The 23140-nt window shown below is 38.7% G+C and overlaps 1 protein-coding gene across 1 annotated transcript in view; it reads right to left on the bottom strand.

Moving 5' to 3' along the window:
- The window catches only part of SGCZ (sarcoglycan zeta), a 226539-nt gene extending 208393 nt beyond the window's left edge, over positions 1-18146 (bottom strand). The window contains exons 1-2 of the mRNA XM_043555381.1: positions 17973-18146; positions 1447-1548 (exon numbers count right to left, since the gene is read on the bottom strand). Coding sequence (XP_043411316.1) covers positions 1447-1548; positions 17973-18146 — 276 coding nt within the window. The remainder of the gene's footprint in view (positions 1-1446; positions 1549-17972) is intronic.
- Between the last annotated feature and the right edge of the window lie 4994 nt (positions 18147-23140).

Below are 23140 nucleotides of genomic sequence, written 5' to 3'. Positions count from 1 at the left end.
ATCTAAATGGCTTCAAGGATCAATCTTTGCTGTCCCTGGACTTATCAATGGGATCATTTTCAAAGAAGTTCCTGCCTATGATTATTCTCACCTTTCTGTGTTCAGTAATTCCTTGGTTTCCATGGATAAGCTTTCATTTCTTCAAATACTAAGTTGTTGAATAGTGCCGAACACAAGAAAAAAAACAGTAAATAACTGTGAGTGGTGGTGACTTCCACTAGGAGGGAAGGTGCTAACTTGGGTGTGCCCACTATGTTTTTCAGCGTTAATAAAAAAAAAATAAATAAGAAAACAAAGACACAACTTGTATCTTTTAAATTTAAGCAGTTTTTATAGTAAGGTCAGGTGTTCATACATGTGTCTGTGGTATTATTCACCTGCCCCAAATCCAGCAGGTAAGGTGATCTCAGTGATAAATTTCTAGTACCGAGAATAGCAGTCAATACGGTGCACGTGTGAAGCTCTGAAGGTTTGTATATAATAACAAAATAAAACTTAAAGTTAATATAATTCACCTAATTGGAAGTTTTATGAAAAATAATCCTCTGTTCTGTTTTCACTATGAGATTTAAAGGAAAAAAAATAACTTTGAAGGAAATGATCAAATTATGGCTTACTATGCAACCCCTTTGCTATTATATTACATTGGTAATATTTAAAGATGATTCTAGTCTAAAATAGACTTTCATATTTATGAAGTAAGGTTAATAATCTTTCCACATTTTATATAATAACAAGCTTTCCGTTTTTTCCTGTCTTACTGGATTTTCACACTTACACACATATGCCTAATAGTTTCTAGTTATATTTTTTGGTATCCAATAATACTTTCTGAAAAGTAACACACAAAAGCCAAAATGTATAACAGCTAAACTATAATCTTGATTTTTAGCATGCTGGTAAGGGATAAAATACTCGTAAGGCACACACACACACACCCACACATTTGAAAGGATAAATATTCGTGTTTGTTTTAAATACTGTTCATCTAGAAATAACTTTAATTTCTATAGTAAAACTTTTCCTCATCTTTTTTTTTTTAGAAAATGCACGTTCATTTGAGCTGAAAATATCTACAATATATTGAAATAAAGTCATTTATTCAAGTCAGTGTTTCCTGCAAAAATTACCCATGATGTATCAAGTGCCCCTTTCGAAATTACCATGATGTTGTATTTTTAACTTCTATTGAAAATAGAGGCAAATTTATAGACTAACAAAAGCAACACTGCAGTTTAATTCAAAAATGGTTCTCTAATTTGTCTGTTTCAAACTAACCTCACTGGTTTTTCAATTGTTTCCTTGTTTTCATTTCTTCAAATAAATCTTTAACTTCAGGACACTAAATACATACTGAAGAGATAAGGGGGTTCTGGCCTCCTATTTCAAGCTAAAACATAACCTCTAAATTATCTTTTACATTAAGCCAAAGCCAATGTCACATACCTTTCGGGAATGAATTTCTTTCACATACAATGGAAGTAGAAACTCAGATATACCTTCAAGTCGGATTCCCTTCTTGGTGACTCTCAGATTTCCCATACCATCCTACAAGCAACGAAATATAGTTCACTTTTAGGTTCATTAGAGAATGAATAACTGGCCATAATTTTCTTAGGGCTAAATTGAGAAAACAGTAAGCTCAAATCAGTGATGATTTAAGGAAAATGAGAGACTGAATCTACTTAATGAATGATTGCAGCAGTCTGCATGCATATACAGGGCTCTGTGTAAAATGAAAAGACCTCGTATCTTTTCATAGCTCTATCAGAGACTAGGATTTATCTATGAATAAACCCTTTATTTTCTTCATGCATTAGCCAGTTTAACTCTTTTGGGGGGTATAAAGATACTTGCCACCTGATTATTGGAAACAAATTTTGTTTGCAGAGAGTTCTAATAATATTTTTACATTACAGTTATACACATATTTCTACAATATTCAAATAGTCACATTTGTGGAATGATTTCAACAAGTACTTAATAATTGGCTAGTATAAGTAAGCATGATGTTTCTGCATTCAAATTAAGTTTATATCCTCTCCTTTAGAAAACAACACTCTATAAGGAGGATAAAACAAGTATATAAATAACACTTATGAGACAGAATAACAGGAATTTAAAAAGTAAGAACACAGTACCATGGGAATTAAGGGAAGATTTCAAATTTGATAAGAGAATAGACAATTTCTCATGGAAGAGACGAACTATGAGAAGGACCTTAAGAATATGGAGTTCCGACAGGAGATGTCCGTAGAGGGAGAAACGGAATGAACATCCTGTAATATTAAGAAACAGCATCACATCCAATCTGGCTCATATATGTACTTTATAATACTGTAAGAGAATACTGTAAGAGAAAACAACTGGAGTTATGTTTTGAAGCCAGAGAAAGGAAAGCCATGAATGCAAAGGTAAGAAGTCTGTACTTAGGTCAAACTCCAGAAGAAAAAACATAAAAGTTCTTGAACAGCTCAAGGGCTTGGAATTATCAGAGTTAAGCTTTAAGATTAATCTGGTAGAGGCACTATGTGGGGCTAACGGGCAGAGAATCAGTAATAAGGCACAACTCGGTAATAAGTGTAAGGAATATGGTGGAAGAAAAGCCTATGAGACTGGGTGACTAATTTTATCTGAAAATACTGAAAACAGGGACATTTATGACTAATCCCAGGTTTCGTGACTATGACTAAATAAGGAAATGTGGTGATTTTTTAACGTGGAATAATGAATTTTGTAGGCTCAATGACAAACATGATTGTAGCTTTGGACTTTCTAACTTTGAGGTATCATCGAACATTCAGATATTTATCCATCAACTAGCACATCTGTAAAAAGTGGGTTGCAGAGTGACAATCGCTTAAGGCATGTCTGAATCTACTATGATGGATGGATGAGCAAGTGTTCTCTGGGGAAGGTATCTATAAAACCAAGGAGAAACTCTTAGATAATGACGAGGTCTATGGGTGGGAAAGGACTATTTCATACATGAAATAAGGGTATGATCGGTATAAGAAGAAAGCCAAGAAATTATCATGGCCCCAGTCTCTGCCACATGCCCCTACGTCCCACCACCAAAGAAAGCCAATGATGTAGTATAGCAAGGAATAGAATTTTGAGTAAGAATTAAAGCCCTTTTTTAAAGTCTCAAAATGAAAATGACTACTGAGAAAGGGAGAGAGATTTTGAGGTGGTCGAGCCTAAATCCTCTAATGGAAGGACAGAGTCATCAATTCTGGTTGAAATAAACTTGGGATGGGATGAAGGAATTCATTTATTGAGACTCAAACCTAAAACTGACCCTGGAAATGTCTAATAGGGAATTGACTAATTTTTTTTAAGAGAATTTCAAGTTTCACTGAAGACTTATTCAGATGAGAAAGTTGATCTACTTTTGTTGGGATGGCACACCCCAGGTTCTCCGAGACAGTGCTGGCTTATCCCACTTTTATAGTGTCCTCTTTCACTTTAAAAAGTTAAAAGTGTTTCTGATTTAGACATCAACTACATCGTCACCTGTTTACTGGCTCTAATTAGTATCATTTTGCAACATCACAGCTATCGACGAACAGAAACTGGCAAAATTAACAGGGAAAGAGACTCAAAAAGGAGGATTTGCTAACAGGAATGGCACAAGTCCTAGGTATGGGGTTTGCCAAAGTACCAAAAAATGATGCCCCTCCAATGCCTGACCATCATTTTTCTCATTGGGTGGAGACAAGTAAAGTCAGTACAGCAATGTTGGACAGTAAAAAGAGCACAGGGTCAAGGAATGACAGCTGATGACCCATTAATGATTAAATTCAGCAGGAGTCAAGAAATATGAGAAATGTTAAGACAGGTTTATCATCAGAAAATGGAACTTTGAATTTTGAGATCTTGAAGGTTGACAAAAATTTCAGACAGCATGAAACCTAAAGAACATCTGAGCGGGGGTAGCAGAAGCAGAGTGGAGATCGAACTTTCTGTAATTCAGAAAGAACATTCAAAATGACACGTGGCTTTAAAATATTATTTTGTCCCTGAGGGATTTTCTTGACTAAATCTCACACAGTGACTGTCCACATATATTCTCAAATGTCTGCCGGAAGGAAGTGTTCTAAATATTCCCCATGAAGTTGCTATGGAAACATCTAGTGCAACGTTTAGTCAAACTCAGAACAACAGAAATAAATTCTATCATAAACATAATTCCCAATTCACACTAATCTTAAAAAAATGTTTTCATAAGATAACCATCTTAAATAAAGTAACTGGACATCCAGTTAACTGGGATATTATTGGTGCCATATGCATCTTTAATTGTGGAAAGCTTTGAATCTTAAGCTCAATGTTTTCTTCTTATATTTTCTATATGATACGTAACTTGAGGCATATAAATATATCTCACTTAAATTGGATGAAATAGATACCCCCTGTATAAATGTACGATTCTTATGGTAGAACTGTGTTTTGAATCTAACCTCACTCAAGCATGTCCATTTGTCCCTCCTTTTATTTCTCCTGTTTTGTATTTAAAAAAATGAATATTCAAGTTCTTCCATATTATCTACATGTAGTTATAAAATATATAAGAATTCATAACATATATACAGTATGTAATCACCCTGGTCCTCACAGGCATGTGCCAAGTCCATTAATAATTTATAAGATGTGGAATCCTGGGAAGATGGCGGCACAGGAGGATGCCGGGCTCACCACGCGTCCTGCTGATCACTTAGATTCCACATACACCTGCCTAAATAACCCAGAAAACCGCCAGAGGATTAGCAGAACGGAGTCTCCGGAGCCAAGTGCAGACGAGAGGCCCAGGAAGAGGGTAGGAGGGCAGCAAGGTGGTGCGTTCTCCACGGACTGGCGGGAGGGAGCCGGGGCAGAGGGGCGGCCCGCTGGCCAAGCAGATCCCCCGAGTCTGACTGGCAAAAGCAGAGGGGCTGGACTGAGTGTGTTCGTAGAGCAAGCAGGACTTGACATCTAGAAGGTTATAAGCTAACAGCTCTGCTCAGAGAACGGGAGGGCTGGAGGACAACGGGAGGGAGAGTTGTTGAGCCTCCGACGACAGAGCACAGCTTGGTGGGGAACAAAGGCGCTCGCCAGCTCCATCTCCCTTGCCCATCCCCCAGCCAAAATCCCAAAGGGAACCAGTTCCTGCCAGGGAACTTGCTTGCAGCACACAAACACCCAACGCTGTGATTCTGCGGATCCATCCCTCCGGCAGGTCTGACTACTTCCCGGTGCCGCAGGGCCCCACCCAAAGCGGATCTCCAAAGGAAAAGTGAGCTGAGCCTGCCCCACCCCTCCACCATGCACCTTGCCGATCCACCCCAGCTAATACGCCAGATCCCCAGCACCACAAGCCTGGCAGTGTGCAAGTAGCCCAGACGGGCCACCCCACCCCACAGTGAATCCCGCCCCTAGGAGAGGGGAAGAGAAGGCACACACCAGTCTGACTGTGGCCCCAGCGGTGGGCTGGGGGCAGACATCAGGGCTGACTGCGGCCCCGCCCACCAATTCCAGTTATACACCACGCACAGGAGAAGTGCCCTGCAGGTCCTCACCACGCCAGGGACTATCCAAAATGACCAAGCGGAAGAATTCCCCTCAGAAGAATCTCCAGGAAATAACAACAGCTAATGAGCTGATCAAAAAGGATTTAAACAATATAACAGAAAGTGAATTTAGAATAATAGTCATAAAATTAATCGCTGGGCTTGAAAACAGTATAAAGGACAGCAGAAAATCTATTGCTACAGAGAACAAGGGACTAAGGAACAGACAGGAGGAGCTAAAAAATGTTATCAATGAACTGCAAAATAAAATGGAGACAACTACGGCTCGGATTGAAGAGGCAGAGGAGAGAATAGGTGAAATAGAAGATAAAATTATGGAAAAAGAAGAAGCTGAGGAAAAGAGAGATAAAAAAAATCCAGGAGTATGAGCGAAAAATTAGAGAAGTGATGCACTAAAGAGAAATAATATACGCGTAATTGGTATTCCAGAGAAGGAAGAGAGGGAAAGGTGCTGAAGGTGTACTTGAAGAAATCATAGCTGAGAACTTCCCAGATCGGGGGAAGGAAAAAGGCATTGCAATCCAAGAGGCACAGAGAACTCCCTTCAGACGTAACTTGAATCGATCTTCTGCATGACATATCATAGTGAAACTGGCAAAATACAAGGATAAAGAGAAAATTCTGAAAGCAGCAAGGGGTAAACGTGCCCTCACATATAAAGGGAGACCTATAAGACTCGTGACTGATCTCTCTTTTGAAACTTGGCAGGCCAGAAAGAATTGGCACAAGATTTTCAGTGTGCTAGAGAGAAAAAATATGCAGCCGAGAATCCTTTATCCAGCAAGTCTGTCATTTAGAATAGAAGGAGAGATAAAGGTCGTCCCAAACAAACAAAAGCTGAAGGAATTCCGTCACCACTAAACCAGCCCTACAAGAGATCCTATGGGGGATCCTGTGAGACAAAGTACCAGAGACATCACTACAAGCATAAAACATACAGACATCACAATGACTCTAAACCCATATCTTTCTATAATAACACTGAATGTAAATGGACCAAATGTTCCAACCAAAAGACGTAGGGTTTCAGAATGGATAAAAAAACAAGACCCATCTATTTGCTGTCTACAAGAGACTCATTTGAGACCTGAGGACACCTTCAGATTGAGAGTGAGGGGATGGAGAACTATTTACCATGCCACTGGAAGTCAAAGGAAAGTTGGAGTAGCCATACTTATATCAGACAAACTAGACTTTAAATTAAAGGCTGTAACAAGAGATGAAGAAGGACATTATATAATAATCACAGGGTCTATCCATCAGGAAGAGCTAACAATTATAAATGTCTATGCGCCGAATACGGGAGCCCCCAAATATATAAAACAATTACTCACAAACATAAGCAACCTTATTGATAAGAATGTGGTAATTGCAGGGGACGTTAACACTCCACTTACAGAAATGGATAGATCATCTAGACACATTGTCAATAAAGAAACAAGGGCCCTGAATGATACATCGGATCAGATGGACTTGACAGATATATTTAGAACTCTGCATCCCAAAGCAACAGAATATACTTTCTTCTCAAGTGCACATGGAACATTCTCCAAGATAGATCACATACTGGGTCACAAAACAGCCCTTCATAAGTATACAAGAATTGAAATCATACCATGCATACTTTCAGACCACAATGCTACGAAGCTTGAAATCAACCACAGGAAAAAGTCTGGAAAACCTCCAAAAGCATGGAGGTTAAAGAACACACTACTAAAGAATGAATGGGTCAACCAGGCAGTTAGAGAAGAAATTTCAAAATATATGGAAACAACCGAAAATTAAAATCCAACAATACAAACGCTTTGGGATGCAGCGAAGGCAGTCCTGAGAGGAAAATACATTGCAATCCAGGCCTATCTCAAGAAACAAGAAAAATCCCAAATACAAAATCTAACAGCACACCTAAAGGAAATAGAAGCAGAACAGCAAAGGCAGCTGAAATCCAGCAGAAGAAGAGAAATAATAAAGATCAGAGCAGAAATAAACAATATAGAATCTAAAAAAACTGTAGAGCAGATCAACGAAACCAAGAGTTGGTTTTTTGAAAACATAAACAAAATTGATAAATCTCTAGCCAGGCTTCTCAAAAAGAAAAGGGAGATGACCCAAATAGATAAAATCATGAATGAAAATGGAATTATTACAACCAATCCCTCAGAGATACAAGCAATTATCAGGGAATACTATGAAAAATTATATGCCAACAACCTGGATTACCTGGAAGAAATGGACAAATTCCTAAACACCCACACGCTTCCAAAACTCAATCAGGAGGAAATAGAAAGCTTGAACAGACCCATAACCAGCGAAGAAATTGAATCGGTTATCAAAAATCCCCCAACAAATAACAGTCTAGGACTAGATGGCTTCCCAGGGGAGTTCTACCAGAAGTCCAAAGCAGAGATAATACCTATCCTTCTCAAGCTATTCCAAAAAATAGAAAGGGAAGGAAAACTTCCAGACTCATTCTATGAAGCCAGTATTACTTTGAATCCTAAACCAGACAGAGGGCCAGTAAAAAAAGAGAACTACAGGCCAATATCCCTGATGAATATGGATTCAAAAATTCTCAGTAAGATACTAGCAAATCGAATTCAACAGCATATAAAAAGAATTATTCACCATGATCAAATGCGATTCATTCCTGGGATGCAGGGCTGGTTCAACATTCGCAAATCAATGAATGTGATACATCACATTAATAAAAGAAAAGATAAGAACCATAGGATCCTGTCAATCGATGCAGAAAAGGCCTTCGACAAAATCCAGCAACCTTTCTTAATAAAAACCCTTGAGAAAGTCGGGATAGAAGGAACATACTTAAAGATCATAAAAGCCATTTATGAAAAGCCCACAGTAACATCATCCTCAATGGGGAAAAACTGAGAGCTTTTTCCCTGAGATCAGGAACACGACAAGGATGCCCATTCTCACCGCTGCTGTTTAACATAGTGCTGGAAGTTCTAGCATCAGCAATCAGACAACAAAAGGAAATCAAAGGCATCAAAATTGGCAAAGATGAAGTTAAGCTTTCCCTTTTTGCAGATGACATGATATTATACATGGAAAATCCGATAGACTCCACCAGAAGTCTGCTAGAACTGATACATGAATTCAGCAAAGTTGCAGGATACAAAATCAATGTACAGAAATCAGTTGCATTCTTATACACTAACAATGAAGCAACAGAAAGACAAATAAAGAAACTGATCCCATTCACAATTGCACCAAGAAGCATAAAATACCTAGGAATAAATCTAACCAAATATGTAAAGATCTGTATGCTGAAAACTATAGAAAGCTTATGAAGGAAATTGAAGAAGATAGAAAGAAATGGAAAAACATTCCGTGATCATGGATTGGAAGAATAAATATTGTTAAAATGTCAATACTACCCAAAGCTATCTACACATTCAATGCAATCCCAATCAAAATTGCACCAGCATTCTTCTCAAAACTAGAACAAGCAATCCTAAAATTCATATGGAACCACAAAAGGCCTCAAATAGCCAACGTAATTTTGAAGAAGACCAAAGCAGAAGTCATCACAATCCCAGACTCTAGCCTCTATTACAAAGCTGTCATCATCAAGACAGCATGGTATTGGCACAGAAACAGACACATAGACCAATGGAATAGAATAGAAACCCCAAAACTAGACCCACAAATGTATGGCCAACTCATCTTTGACAAAGCAGGAAAGAACATCCAATGGAAAAAAGACAGCCTCTTTAACAAATGGTGCTGGGAGAACTGGACAGCAACATGCAGAAGGTGGAAACTAGACCACTTTCTCACACCATTCACAAAAATAAACTCAAAATGGATAAAGGACCTGAATGTGAGACAGGAAACCATCCAAACCCTAGAGGAGAAAGCAGGAAAAGACCTCTCTGACCTCAGCCGTAGCAATTTCTCACTTGACACATCCCCAAAGGCAGGGGAATTAAAAGCAAAAATGAACTACTGGGACCTTATGAAGATAAAAAGCTTCTGCACAGCAAAGGAAACAACCAACAAAACTAAAAGGCAACCAACGGAATGGGAAAAGATATTTGCAAATGACATATCAGACAAAGGGCTAGTATCCAAAATCTATAAAGAGCTCACCAAACTCCACACCCGAAAAACAAATAACCCAGTGAAGAAATGGGCAGAAAACATGAATAGACACTTCTCTAAAGAAGACATCCGGATGGCCAACAGGCACATGAAAAGATGCTCAATGTCGCTCCTCATCAGGGAAATACAAATCAAAACCACACTCAGATATTACCTCACGCCAGTCAGAGTGGCCAAAATGAACAAATTAGGAGACTATAGATGCTACGAGGATGTGGAGAAACGGGAATCCTCTTGAACTCTTGGTGGGAATGCAAACTGGTGCAGCCACTCTGGAAAACAGTGTGGAGGTTCTTCAAAAAATTAAAAATAGATCTACCCTATGACCCAGCAATAGCACTGCTAGTAATTTACCCAAGGGATACAGGAGTACTGATGCATAGGGGCACTTGTACCCAATGTTTATAGCAGCACTCTCAACAATAGCCAAATTATGGAAAGAGCCTAAATGTCCATCAACTCATGAATGGATAAAGATATTGTGGTTTATATACACAATGGAGTACTACGGGGCAATGAGAAAGAATGAAATATGGCCCTTTGTAGCAACGTGGATGGAACTGGAGAGTGTGATGCTAAGTGAAATAAGCCATACAGAGAAAGACAGATACCATATGGTTTCACTCTTATGTGGATCCTGAGAAACTTAACAGAAACCCATGGGGGAGGGGAAGGAAAAAAAAAAAAGAGGTTAGATTGGAAGAGAGCCAAAGCATAAGAGACTCTTAAACTGAGAACAAACTGAGGGTTGATGGGGGGTGGGAGGGAGGGGAGGGTGGGTGATGGGTATTGAGGGCACCTTTTGGGATGAGCACTGGGTGTTGTATGGAAACCAATTTGACAATAAACTTCATATATTGAATAAAAATAATTTATAAGATGGTTTCCCTTCTGCAGGAGCATTAGAAAGTGATTGTATTCTATCGCTATACTCTCCTGATCCACGATATTCTTGGTCCCTTCCACTCTAAAAGGGAAAAAGAACTTCTGTATTTGCTGTTCAGGATGACATTGCCGCGACACCAGAAATTGGAGAACTGAATATACTTATGGTTCAGGTCTCAACCTTGGCTCTGTCGTCTTCATCCTATGTAAGCTTGAACCACTTAACTAATCTCTTTGTGCCTTAAATTTGTCATCAGTAAATGCAGGAAAAACACCACTTAATGTATTTGTGGCAAGGGGTGCATGAGGATATAAAAAGCTTAGCATAATGCCTAACTTATGTAGAAATAAGCCATAGCCTTAGCCGTTATTAACATTTTACTAAATATAATTTAAATTGTTGTCCCATCATTACTATAAAATTCATATTGTTTATTTTCAGAGAGATTATTTTTGAACCTTAGTAGTCTCTACAGCAAGCTTTATCATCATTACGGTTATGATGCATTTATTTATTATCTATTAATTTCACAAATCACTTAACTATTTTTCACAGACAGTGTAGTGTCATTTTAGAAAGGAATGTGGAGCCAGACAGCTTGGGTTTGAAAGTTTCTACTCTGAACATGCAAAGTACTATATTTGTATTTTTTCATAAAAGGTATCATATTCTGCTTGCAGTTTTAATTCACTATGTATACATTTTTATCTCTTCTTGAAAAGTTAATTATTTTATTTCTGTATGTATTTGCTCTTTCTTCTACCAGAGTCTGTCCAACAGTGGTTTGTATGAAGTATGTGGTCACTAAATGCATGAGTATTTAACTTATCAGTAAAATTTAGACCTTTACTCGATAAAAGTTAAAACAAAAATTAAATTGATATCCTTATAAAAATTATGTCATCACTAAAATTTATACAATTTATTTTTAGAAACTGCAGACAATCTTTATTATAGTGTTCATGCATTTGATTTTTTTGGACAAGGTGGAATATACTTTGTTGAGAAATATTCTCTCTGGAATTTATTATGAAATATTGACATTAAAATAAATCATAGATATGAATGTAAACAAAGAGAACATTGATCGCATGTTGTATTAATTTAAAATCCACACTCATAACACTGCAATGTTTTCAATCTAGTGTAGTCTGTCCTCACACAAGATTCTTTTTAACTCTTAGCTGATTGGTATTAGAAGAGCTGTTTAGATGGCACTAACCAGGATTTGAGTTATGCCTTAACAGGCAAATGTAACTCTCAAAGTAATAAGCATGTTGACATGGATTGAGAAAAAAATTTTTTTTTTAATTTTTTTTTTCAACGTTTATTTATTTTTGGGACAGAGAGAGGCAGAGCATGAATGGGGGAGGGGCAGAGAGAGAGGGAGACACAGAATCGGAAGCAGGCTCCAGGCTCTGAGCCATCAGCCCAGAGCCTGACGCGGGGCTTGAACTCACGGACCGCGAGATCGTGACCTGGCTGAAGTCGGACACTTAACCGACTGCGCCACCCAGGCGCCCCGAGAAAAAAATTTTTATATTGTTGGATCATTAAATAATATAGAAAATCTGGGACTTGATTTATTTATTTATTTATTTATTTTTGAGACACAGACAAAAGACAAGTGAGGGAGGGAGGGGTAGAGAGAGAGAGGGAGACAGGATCCTAAGTGAGCTCAGCACTGACAGCAGAAAGCCTGATGCAGGGCTGGAACTCACAAACCATGTGATTATGACCTAAGCCAAACAAAGTCAGCTGCTTAGCCGACTGAGCCACCCAGGCGCCCCAATTGTTTAAAAAGTTTTCTAGGAAAATTGAAAGATTCCAGTAGCCAGGAGATAATCAAATATATATATTACATGAATGTATTTTTTTCTGGTTAAAACCAAAAATAAACTTCTTCCAAATTGCTAAGATCATTTCAAAAGAAAGGGATTAGAAAGGGAGATAAATACATGTACTTTTATGGCTTTGATTATTTAATGATATTCATTCTATACTTCAATTTGCATGAGGAAATGACCTTCAAAAGGCTATTTAGAGATAAACTGAAGTCTAGTAAGATAAATTATTGGTGAGACCTTGGGAATTAAATATTTTTAATAAAGAACCGTACAAGGAAATGGAAGTATTCGATTTTTTGAAAACAATTACAAACCACTTTTGAGTGTCTTTTGTTATTGATTCTTTATTATATGCCAATTTCCCTTAAATATTGTTTAATTCCCAACTCCTAATTAAAGAAGAAATTCTCTTTAAAGTATGTAGGCATTTTTCTTTCTTTTTCGTACCTGTTTTAAGTTGGTGTTATTTATAATTTATAATGAGCTGTTTTTCCCCAAGCACAAGAAAAAGAACAAACAAAATGTAAGTTGACAGCCTGCTTTATATGTACGTTTTTACTGCGTTGTTTGCTATAAGGCTGTATTTTATTTTCCTTTTAATTGGCCTGCCTTATTCCTGTCCATTATTAGAAAATGAACTCTATGGTGATAAGAATCAATAGATTTAGGAAATGACCTCTAATTCAGCAGGTATAGAAGCATCTTGAGAAATTGTTGTTAATAACAAAACAACAATCTGGAGCTTTTACAATCTGGAGCATTTATTACCTTTGTTCATAGCCAATAGTTGTTCAAAGTTTCATAATTTATATATCATTGTCAGCATTGTGAAAAGGCTTTAATGTATTCATATTTAAATACCACAATAAACGTTGCACTTTGTATCTCTTATTTGTATTGGTGTTCTTTTAATTATGTGAATTATTTTTAAAAAGTATAATAAAATAAAATTCAATTTGTTTTCCAAATTTTCCTCTACTGATAATAGAATCATTTGATAAGCATTTCCTTTTTCTCTAACAATCTACATATCAATAACCTCATACAACATATGTAATCACTTAATAACAAAACCATCAGGATGAAACTATGCTGAAACAAAATAAAACCAAAACCAAATATATGTTCATTTGGCAATGCAGATACGAATCATAATCATCCAGTAAATGGAGGAAAAAATGGATGAGTTCAACAAATCCAATAAAACTATATATAAGAGACGAGGAATATACATTTTTAATATACACACATTTACTTAAAATGATAGGGAATAGATTATAGCTATGTTTATGTGGAAACAGACCATTGTAGGAACATTTGGAACACATAAGTGTTTTATGCTCAATATTCTTGACAAAAATGTTTTCCTATAGAATATCTCTCGGAATCAGTATCAGGAGAAAACTATTGGTGTGGCTGAATCTAGTATTGTAATATTAATTGTTTAAAACAGATTTAAGTGTGTGTGGGAGCACCAGCATTATCCTACCTTATATTGAAATTAAGATTAAACCCAAAGAATGTGATTCGCAACTGTGGTAAAAGACAGACACTTGCTAATGAAAAGCGCTTTGGAAAACCCAACCTGCTACTACTATACACAAGTCATATTTCTTGGTGGTAAATGGAGACAACTGGAAAGAACCTCAGACATTGATTAAGGAAAACATTAAATAATGAATTAGTAATAATGCTACGCTCCCTAAAGACTGTCATCTGTACAGTGACTGTGCAGATGACTGAAGAACATCCATATTTTAATCTTTGTAGCAAGGGTACAAAGCCTACAGGTTCACTGTTAACATGCCTGTCTTCCCAAAAATATAAAAAGAATACTACGAGGATTATAATAAACCCAAAGGAAAGAAAAAAGCTCCATGCTCAGTTAAATTGAGGAAACTACAAAATGATATATTCCCACTCAGATTCATAATGCATATTAGCATACTAAACATTCTGAGAAGTCTGGGGTAACAGAACATATTTACTTCCTTCAATACAGTGTTCACTAAATATTGTGTCCAATAGATCCTCTACTCATCTGCTCACATGTTGGAATAGATGGAATAATGTCCCTTTGAACACACTGTGCATATACTGTATGCAGACCTATTAACAAGGAGGTGCACTGTTAAGCATACAAGGGATTAAAAAGTTTGGGGCACCCGAGTGGCTCAGTCAGTTAAGCATCCTTCTTCAGCTCAGGTCATGTTCTCACAGCTCAGGAGTTCAAGCCCCGTGTCGGGGTCTGTGCTGACGGCTTGGAGCTTGGAGCCTGCTTTGGATTCTGTGTCTCCCTCTCTCTCTGCCCCTTCCCTGCTCTCTTTCTTTATCTCTCTCTCTTTCAAAAACTGAATAAACATTAAAAAAGATTAAAAGCCATGGTATCTCCACAAATACTTATTGAGAGCCTATATACAGCACCACTAAATTCTGTTCATAGCTTGGCTTCCCAGCTGTTTTTAAATATGGGGAGAATATGCTGAACACTGCTAGGAATCTGGTCTGCTTCATAGATGTAATTTCTTAATGTCTATAAGAAATGTGAAAGACAGGTAATGCTGAGCACAAGCCTGGTTTTTGCATAAATGGGTCAGTTACCATAGCATTATTTACTTCCTTAAAGAAAGGTCCCTTTTTGCCTTGAATAAAATCACATATTGGACCTATAAATTAAGAATAAAACTGGAGGGTATGACAACTCTTCTTGGTAGAGGCCTCATGTAAGGTGTTACCTAAGAATTCCTTCCAAACTTCCAACACAACATCTATAATATCCACTTTCACTATGGAATTCATGGTAATAGCTTAGTTCATAGAGCACTTTAGTAGATACTGAGCCAATGCCACATCACAACAACCTTGTTCTTGTTTTATTGAAAACACCAGTGAGAAAGAGAGAGACAGAGAGAGACAGAGAGAGAGGGAGAGACAGACAGACAGAGACAGAGACAGGGACAGAGATTTTATGCAGCTGGTAAGTTTACCCTAAGTCTATTCTTTCTACTTTTAATCCATCTAGGCGACAATAGGAATAAAAACTGTGAGTTAAATCTACTTTATTATATAACTCCAATAAGGATGTCCTGATACTTTTCATTATTATTTGAATTAATTGATATCTCTTCTTCTTTCTTAAATTGTATGCCTTTTTATTTTTAAAAATTTCCTTCTCTAACCGACTTCATTTACCAGCATATGTTTCTCTTTTGGCTCAGAGCTGAATCATGATATTCTGAAAAAAGTTCTGGTTAAGAGAAAACTCTTGTTCCAAATGATTATAAAATTTGCCTTGAAAATGAGGTTCTAGGAACAAATTATTGATATTTATCAGGCATCGGACATTTTAAAGAAGTCTCAAAACAATATTTTCCGCAAATAAAACATTCACCATTTGACATTCTTCCTATGAATTGTTTTTTGGTTACCCTCATCCTGTAAAATTAAGTTATGCATGCATGGATGTATGTGTGTATTCAGAAGAGGTTAGTTCACAGGAGGTGTAGGTAAAATTAATTTCTTAAACTTAAAATTGTAGCTATGCTACTAACCTGGAACTAATTGGGGACCCTCATTAGAGACAGGAAAGAAATCCCATGAAGATACACATGAGGAAGCTGATGCTCTCTGTGGGACCAGACAATGGGACCATTGGTAAGAATTGTCTGACTTTGGATTGCTTTATGGCTTACACGTCTTCTAATCCACATGGTACCTGGCAAGCACAGCACTGAATTTATAACTATAACATCTAGCCTCTTTTAAAAAAAAAATTAACATTTATTTATTTTTGAGACAGAGACAGAGCATGAATGGGGGAGGGGCAGAGAGAGAGGGAGACACAGAATCGGAAGCAGGCTCCAGGTTCTGAGCCATCAGCCTAGAGCCCGATGCAGGGCTCGAGCTCACGGACTGCGAGATCGTGACCTGAGCTGAAGTCGGACGCTCAACCAACTGAGCCACCCAGGCGTGGCTGAGCCACCCAGGCCTCTTACACTAAAGATGTAACTTAGGTTTTTATGCCTGAAGATTCTTCTCACCGTCAATGAGGACTTTTAATACAGAAATGCAATGGGTCATCTCTCAGCCTAAACTTAAAAGATACTATAAGCTCCCTTGAAGGATACTATATGTTTCCATTTATTTCACTCTCACGTTTTGAGGATGGGTTATTTTTGTCTACAACATGTAGTCCAGCATCACATTTTTAATATAAGTTCCATTATGAATACTATTTAATAAGTTTTTATTCTACTTTTTATCTATTATACTTTATTATAGTTCCAATGACACCCTTTTCAACTTTTATTTGTTTGTTATATCACAGACAGACATCAGCCTCTGATGGAAGCCTTCCTGTGAGAACTGCCTTCTTCTCCGTTTGTCAGCCCCAGCTGGCTCTGATGTGCTTGCCACAGATGATACTAGCAAGAGTCAATAACTAAACCCAAGCTGGGTCAATCAGATATTTTTACTAGATATTTTGAACTCAAAATCAAGAATAACAACCAATTAAAAATATCTCTTTGGACGTAAAAATGGGAGTTTACTGTGACCATACTTCCAGTTACATAGTGAAAAGCAGAATACGCCTAGGTTAAGAGAGGCCAAGAGAAAATAGAGGCTAATTCTACTTGGCAAACGTATCTCTGCTTCTTGTTGTTCCTGAGGACTAGATACATAACTATCCTTCTCAGAGTGTATCGCTTTTTTCCCAAGACTTCCTTAAGTATCATGACCTCACAAATAATCTTTCTCTCTTTCTCTCTCTTTCTCTCACTCTTTCTCCCTTCTGCTCTCCATCCCTCTCCTTTCTCTCTTCCCTCCTCCTAAACTACATACTAGTCTACTAAGAGAACAATTGAATCCATCCCAGTAGACTCTCTGCTCTATATATTCACACTCATTCCATAACTAAAATTCCTTTAATTACATCAAGCTTCTGCCACTGGAACTTTGCATATTATTTTCTTTCTCCCCATCCCTCTTCTCTCTCCATTGGTTATCTCTGTCAAATCCTTGGTATAGCAGTTCAAACATGTCTTACTGAAGGCATCTTCCCCTGAAGGCATCTTCCCATACAAGCTTGGAACTGTCTGTTCTGTGAATCACAACACCATAGACACTTCCTTCAAGAGCCTTACCAGACTTTGCACCAGCTGACATCCTCTTTGTGTTAATATTTGATTACACCTGCCACCAGGTTGTAAGCTTTTTTTAGGCAGGTACCACATCTTTTGGCTCATCATTGATTCCATGATTTATTTTTACAACCAGATTTTTACAACTCAAATTTGTCTTCTGAATTCTAGACAGAGGTGTTTATCTACTTACTTCCTACTATTTCCTGGAATATCACAAGCATCTCAAACCAAGCACATCCCCCCAAAAAGTGATAACCTCCCAACATGAACTACTTCTTATGATGTGCCCCTTATTTCAAAGAATTATTATCATTTCTATTTAATAGAAATCTGTATCTCATCCTGGACTCTGTAGTCCTACTTCTCATTATGGATCAATTACCAAGTCCTACCCACTTACTTGTCTTCTGACATTGCTCTGACACACAGTGGATGTGCTATACAGATAGCCCTTACATGAAAGACTTATTGCCCCAACTGCTAGAAGGGAGGAGAGTGAGTAATCTTTAGCTGTAAGACCTTTCAGAGATTGTGCTAATCCCCTGAAACCTCTGAGCTTCTTGAAGTAGGCCATCCTTCCTGATTTAGGGGTAGAACTCCCCATTTGACTGGCTGGACACATGTAGAGGTTCTTCTCAAATCTACATTTGCCCCTCTCTGGATTTTCTCTCACCTACTCTCCTGGCCACTATCTGTGCCCTAGGATTTAGCTGAAACATAAACCAGATGAGATAAAAGGTGGACTGATAAGGAGAAAGAGACTATATTACAAAGGAGTGGCAAGATCCAGCCAGCCAGCATGTACCAGCAAGAGGAAGGCAAGTGGTTTCTGAGGATGTTTTATCATGTGATCAGAATACAAGTTGGATTTGGGATACAGAATATCACACCTGGGGTTTGCCGAGAAGATGGCGGCTTAGGAGGATGCTGGGCTCACCGCACATCCTGCTGATCACTTAGATTCCATCTACACCTGCCTAAATAACCCAGAAAACCGCCAGAGGATTAGCAGAATGGAGTCGCCGGAGCCAAACGCAGACGAGAGGCCCACGGAAGAGGGTAGGAAGGGCGGCGAGGCGGTGCGCGCTCCACGGACTGGCGGGAGGGAGCCGGGGCGGAGGGGCGGCTCGCCGGCCAAACAGAGCCCCTGAGTCTGGCTTGCAAAGCGGAGGGGCCTGACGGACTGTGTTCCTACAGCAAGCGTGACTTAGCGTCTGGGAGGTCATAAGTTAACAGATCTGCTCAGAAAGCGGGAAGGCTGGAGGACAAAGGGAGGGAGAGCTGCTGAGCCCCCTGACAACAGAGCTCAGTTTGGTGGGGAACAAAGGCGCTCGCCAGTGCCATCTCCCCCGCCATCCCCCAACCGAAATCCCAAAGGGAACCGGTTCCTGCCTGGGAACTTGCTCGCTCCGCGCAAACACCCAACTTTGCGCTTCGGCAGAGCCAAACCTCCGGCAGTGGATCTGACTCCCTCCCGCTGCCACAGGGCCCCTCCTGAAGTGGATCACCTAAGGAGAAGCGATCTAAGCCTGCCCCTCCTGCCCCCGTGCACCTTGCCTACCCACCCCAGCTAATATGCCAGATCCCCAGCATCACAAGCCTGGCAGGGTGCAAGTAGCCCAGACGAGCCACCCCACCCCACAGTGAATCCCGCCCCTGGAAGAGGGGAAGAGAAGGCACACACCAGTCTGACTGTGGCCCCAGCGGTGGGCTGGGGGCAGACATCAGGTCTGACTGCGGCCCCGCCCACCAACTCCAGTTATACACCACAGCACAGGGGAAGTGCCCTGCAGGTCCTCACCACGCCAGGGACTATCCAAAATGACCAAGCGGAAGAATTCCCCTCAGAAGAATCTCCAGGAAATAACAACAGCTAATGAGCTGATTAAAAAGGATTTAAATAACATAACAGAAAGTGAATTTAGAATAATAGTCATAAAATTAATCGCTGGGCTTGAAAACAGTATACAGGACAGCAGAAAATCTATTGCTACAGAGAACAAGGGACTAAGGAACAGACAGGAGGAGCTGAAAAACGCTTTAAATGAAATGCATAACAAAATGGAAACCACCACAGCTCGGCTTGAAGAGGCAGAGGAGAGAATAGGTGAACTAGAAGATAAAGTTATGGAAAAAGAGGAAGCTGAGAAAAAGAGAGATAAAAAAATCCAGGAGTATGAGGGGAAAATTAGAGAACTAAGTGATACATTAAAAAGAAATAATATACGCATAATTGGTATCCCAGAGGAGGAAGAGAGAGGGAAGGTGCTGAAGGGGTACTTGAAGAAATAATAGCTGAGAACTTCCCTGAACTGGGGAAGGAAAAAGACATTGAAATCCAAGAGGCACAGAGAACTCCCTTCAGACGTAACTTGAATCGATCTTCTGCACGACATATCATAGTGAAACTGGCAAAATACAAGGATAAAGAGAAAATTCTGAAAGCAGCAAGGGGCAAACGTGCCCTCACATATAAAGGGAGACCTATAAGACTCGTGACTGATCTCTCTTTTGAAACTTGGCAGGCCAGAAAGAATTGGCACGAGATTTTCAGGGTGCTAGACAGAAAAAATATGCAGCCAAGAATCCTTTATCCAGCAAGTCTGTCATTCAGAATAGAAGGAGACATAAAGGTCTTCCCAAACAAACAAAAACTGAAGGGATTTGTCACCACTAAACCAGCCCTACAAGAGATCCTAAGGGGGACCCTGTGAGACAAAGTCCCGGAGACATCACTACAAGCATAAAACATACAGACATCACAATGACTCTAAACCCATATCTTTCTATAATAACACTGAATGTAAATGGATTAAATGCGCCAACCAAAAGACATAGGGTATCAGAATGGATAAAAAAACAAGACCCATCGATTTGCTGTCTACAAGAGACTCATTTTAGACCTGAGGACACCTTTAGATTGAGAGTGAGGGGATGGAGAACTATTTACCATGCTACTGGAAGCCAAAAGAAAGTTGGAGTAGCCATACTTATATCAGACAAACTAGACTTTAAATTAAGGGCTGTAACAAGAGATGAAGAAGGACATTATATAATAGTTACACGATCTATCCAACAGGAAGAGCTAACAATTATAAATGTCTATGCGCCGAATACCGGAGCCCCCAAATATATAAAACAATTACTCATAAACATAAGCAACCTTATTGATAAGCATGTGGTAATTGCAGGGGACTTTAACACCCCACTTACAGAAATGGATAGATCATCTAGACACACGGTCAATAAAGAAACAAGGGCCCTGAATGATACATCGGATCAGATGGACTTGACAGATATATTTAGAACTCTGCATCCCAAAGCAACAGAATACACTTTCTTCTCGAGTGCACATGGAACATTCTCCAAGATAGATCATATACTGGGTCACAAAACAGCCCTTCATAAGTTTACAAGAATTGAAATTATACCATGCTTACTTTCAGACCACAATGCTATGAAGCTTGAAATCAACCACCGAAAAAAGTCTGGAAAACCTCCAAAAGCATGGAGGTTAAAGAACACCCTACTGAAGAATGAGTGGGTCAACCTGGCAGTTAGAGAAGAAATTAAAAAATATATGGAAACAAACGAAAATGAAAATACAACAATCCAAACGCTTTGGGATGCAGCGAAGGCAGTCCTGAGAGGAAAATACATTGCAATCCAGGCCTATCTCAAGAAACAAGAAAAATCCCAAATACAAAATCTAACAGCACGCCTAAAGGAACTAGAAGCAGAACAGCAAAGGCAGCCTAAGCCCAGCAGAAGAAGAGAAATAATAAAGATCAGAGCAGAAATAAACAATATAGACTCTAAAAAAACTGTAGAGCAGATCAATGAAACCAAGAGCTGGTTTTTTGAAAAAAGAAACAAAATTGACAAACCTCTAGCCAGGCTTCTCAAAAAGAAAAGGGAGATGACCCAAATAGATAAAATCATGAATGAAAATGGAATTATTACAACCAATCCCTCAGAGATACAAACAATTATCAGGGAATACTATGAAAAATTATATGCCAACAAATTGGACAACCTGGAAGTAATGGACAAATTCCTGAACACCCACACTCTTCCAAAACTCAATCAGGAGGAAATAGAAAGCTTGAACAGACCCATAACCAGCGAAGAAATTGAATCGGTTATCAAAAATCTCCCAACAAATAAGAGTCCAGGACCAGATGGCTTCCCAGGGGAGTTCTACCAGAAGTCCAAAGCAGAGATAATACCTATCCTTCTCAAGCTATTCCAAGAAATGGAAAGGGAAGGAAAACTTCCAGACTCATTCTATGAAGCCAGTATTACTTTGATTCCTAAACCAGACAGAGACCCAGTAAAAAAAGAGAACTACAGGCCAATATCCCTGATGAATATGGATTCAAAAATTCTCAATAAGATACTAGCAAATCGAATTCAACAGCATATAAAAAGAATTATTTACCATGATCAAGTGGGATTCATTCCTGGGATGCAGGGCTGGTTCAACATTCGCAAATCAATCAACGTGATACATCACATTAACAAAAAAAAAGAGAAGAACCATATGATCCTGTGAATTGATGCAGAAAAGGCCTTCGACAAAATCCAGCAACCTTTCTTAATAAAAACCCTTGAGAAAGTCGGGATAGAAGGAACATACTTAAAGATCATAAAAGCCATTTATGAAAAGCCCACAGCTAACATCATCCTCAACGGGGAAAAACTGAGAGCTTTTTCCCTGAGATCAGGAACACAACAAGGATGCCCACTCTCACCGCTGCTGTTTAACATAGTGCTGGAAGTTCTAGCATCAGCAATCAGACAACAAAAGGAAATCAAAGGCATCAAAATTGGCAAAGATGAAGTCAAGCTTTCGCTTTTTGCAGATGACACGATATTATACATGGTAAATCCGATAGACTCCACCAGAAGTCTGCTAGAACTGATACATGAATTCAGCAAAGTTGCAGGATACAAAATCAATGTACAGAAATCAGTTGCATTCTTATACACTAACAATGAAGCAACAGAAAGACAAATAAAGAAACTGATCCCATTCACAATTGCACCAAGAAGCATAAAATATCTAGGAATAAATCTAACCAAAGATGTAAAGGATCTGTATGCTGAAAAGTATAGAAAGCTTATGAAGGAAATTGAAGAAGATTTAAAGAAATGGAAAGACATTCCCTGCTCATGGATTGGAAAAATAAGTATTGTCAAAATGTCAATACTACCCAAAGCTATCTACACATTCAATGCAATCCCAATCAAAATTGCACCAGCATTCTTCTCAAAACTAGAACAAGCAATCCGAAAATTCATATGGAACCACAAAAGGCCCCGAATAGCCAAAGGAATTTTGAAGAAGACCAAAGCAGGAGGCATCACAATCCCAGACTTTAGCCTCTACTACAAAGCTGTCATCATCAAGACAGCATGGTATTGGCAAAAAAACAGACACATAGACCAATGGAATAGAATAGAAACCCCAGAACTAGACCCACAAACGTATGGCCAACTCATCTTTGACAAAGCAGGAAAGAACATCCAATGAAAAAAAGACAGTCTCTTTAACAAATGGTGCTG

This window comes from Prionailurus bengalensis, chromosome B1, assembly GCF_016509475.1.
Source record: "Prionailurus bengalensis isolate Pbe53 chromosome B1, Fcat_Pben_1.1_paternal_pri, whole genome shotgun sequence".
Classification (NCBI taxonomy): domain Eukaryota; kingdom Metazoa; phylum Chordata; class Mammalia; order Carnivora; family Felidae; genus Prionailurus; species Prionailurus bengalensis.
The sequence above is the reverse complement of the archived record's forward strand: the minus strand, read 5'-3'. Positions and strand labels throughout refer to the sequence as shown.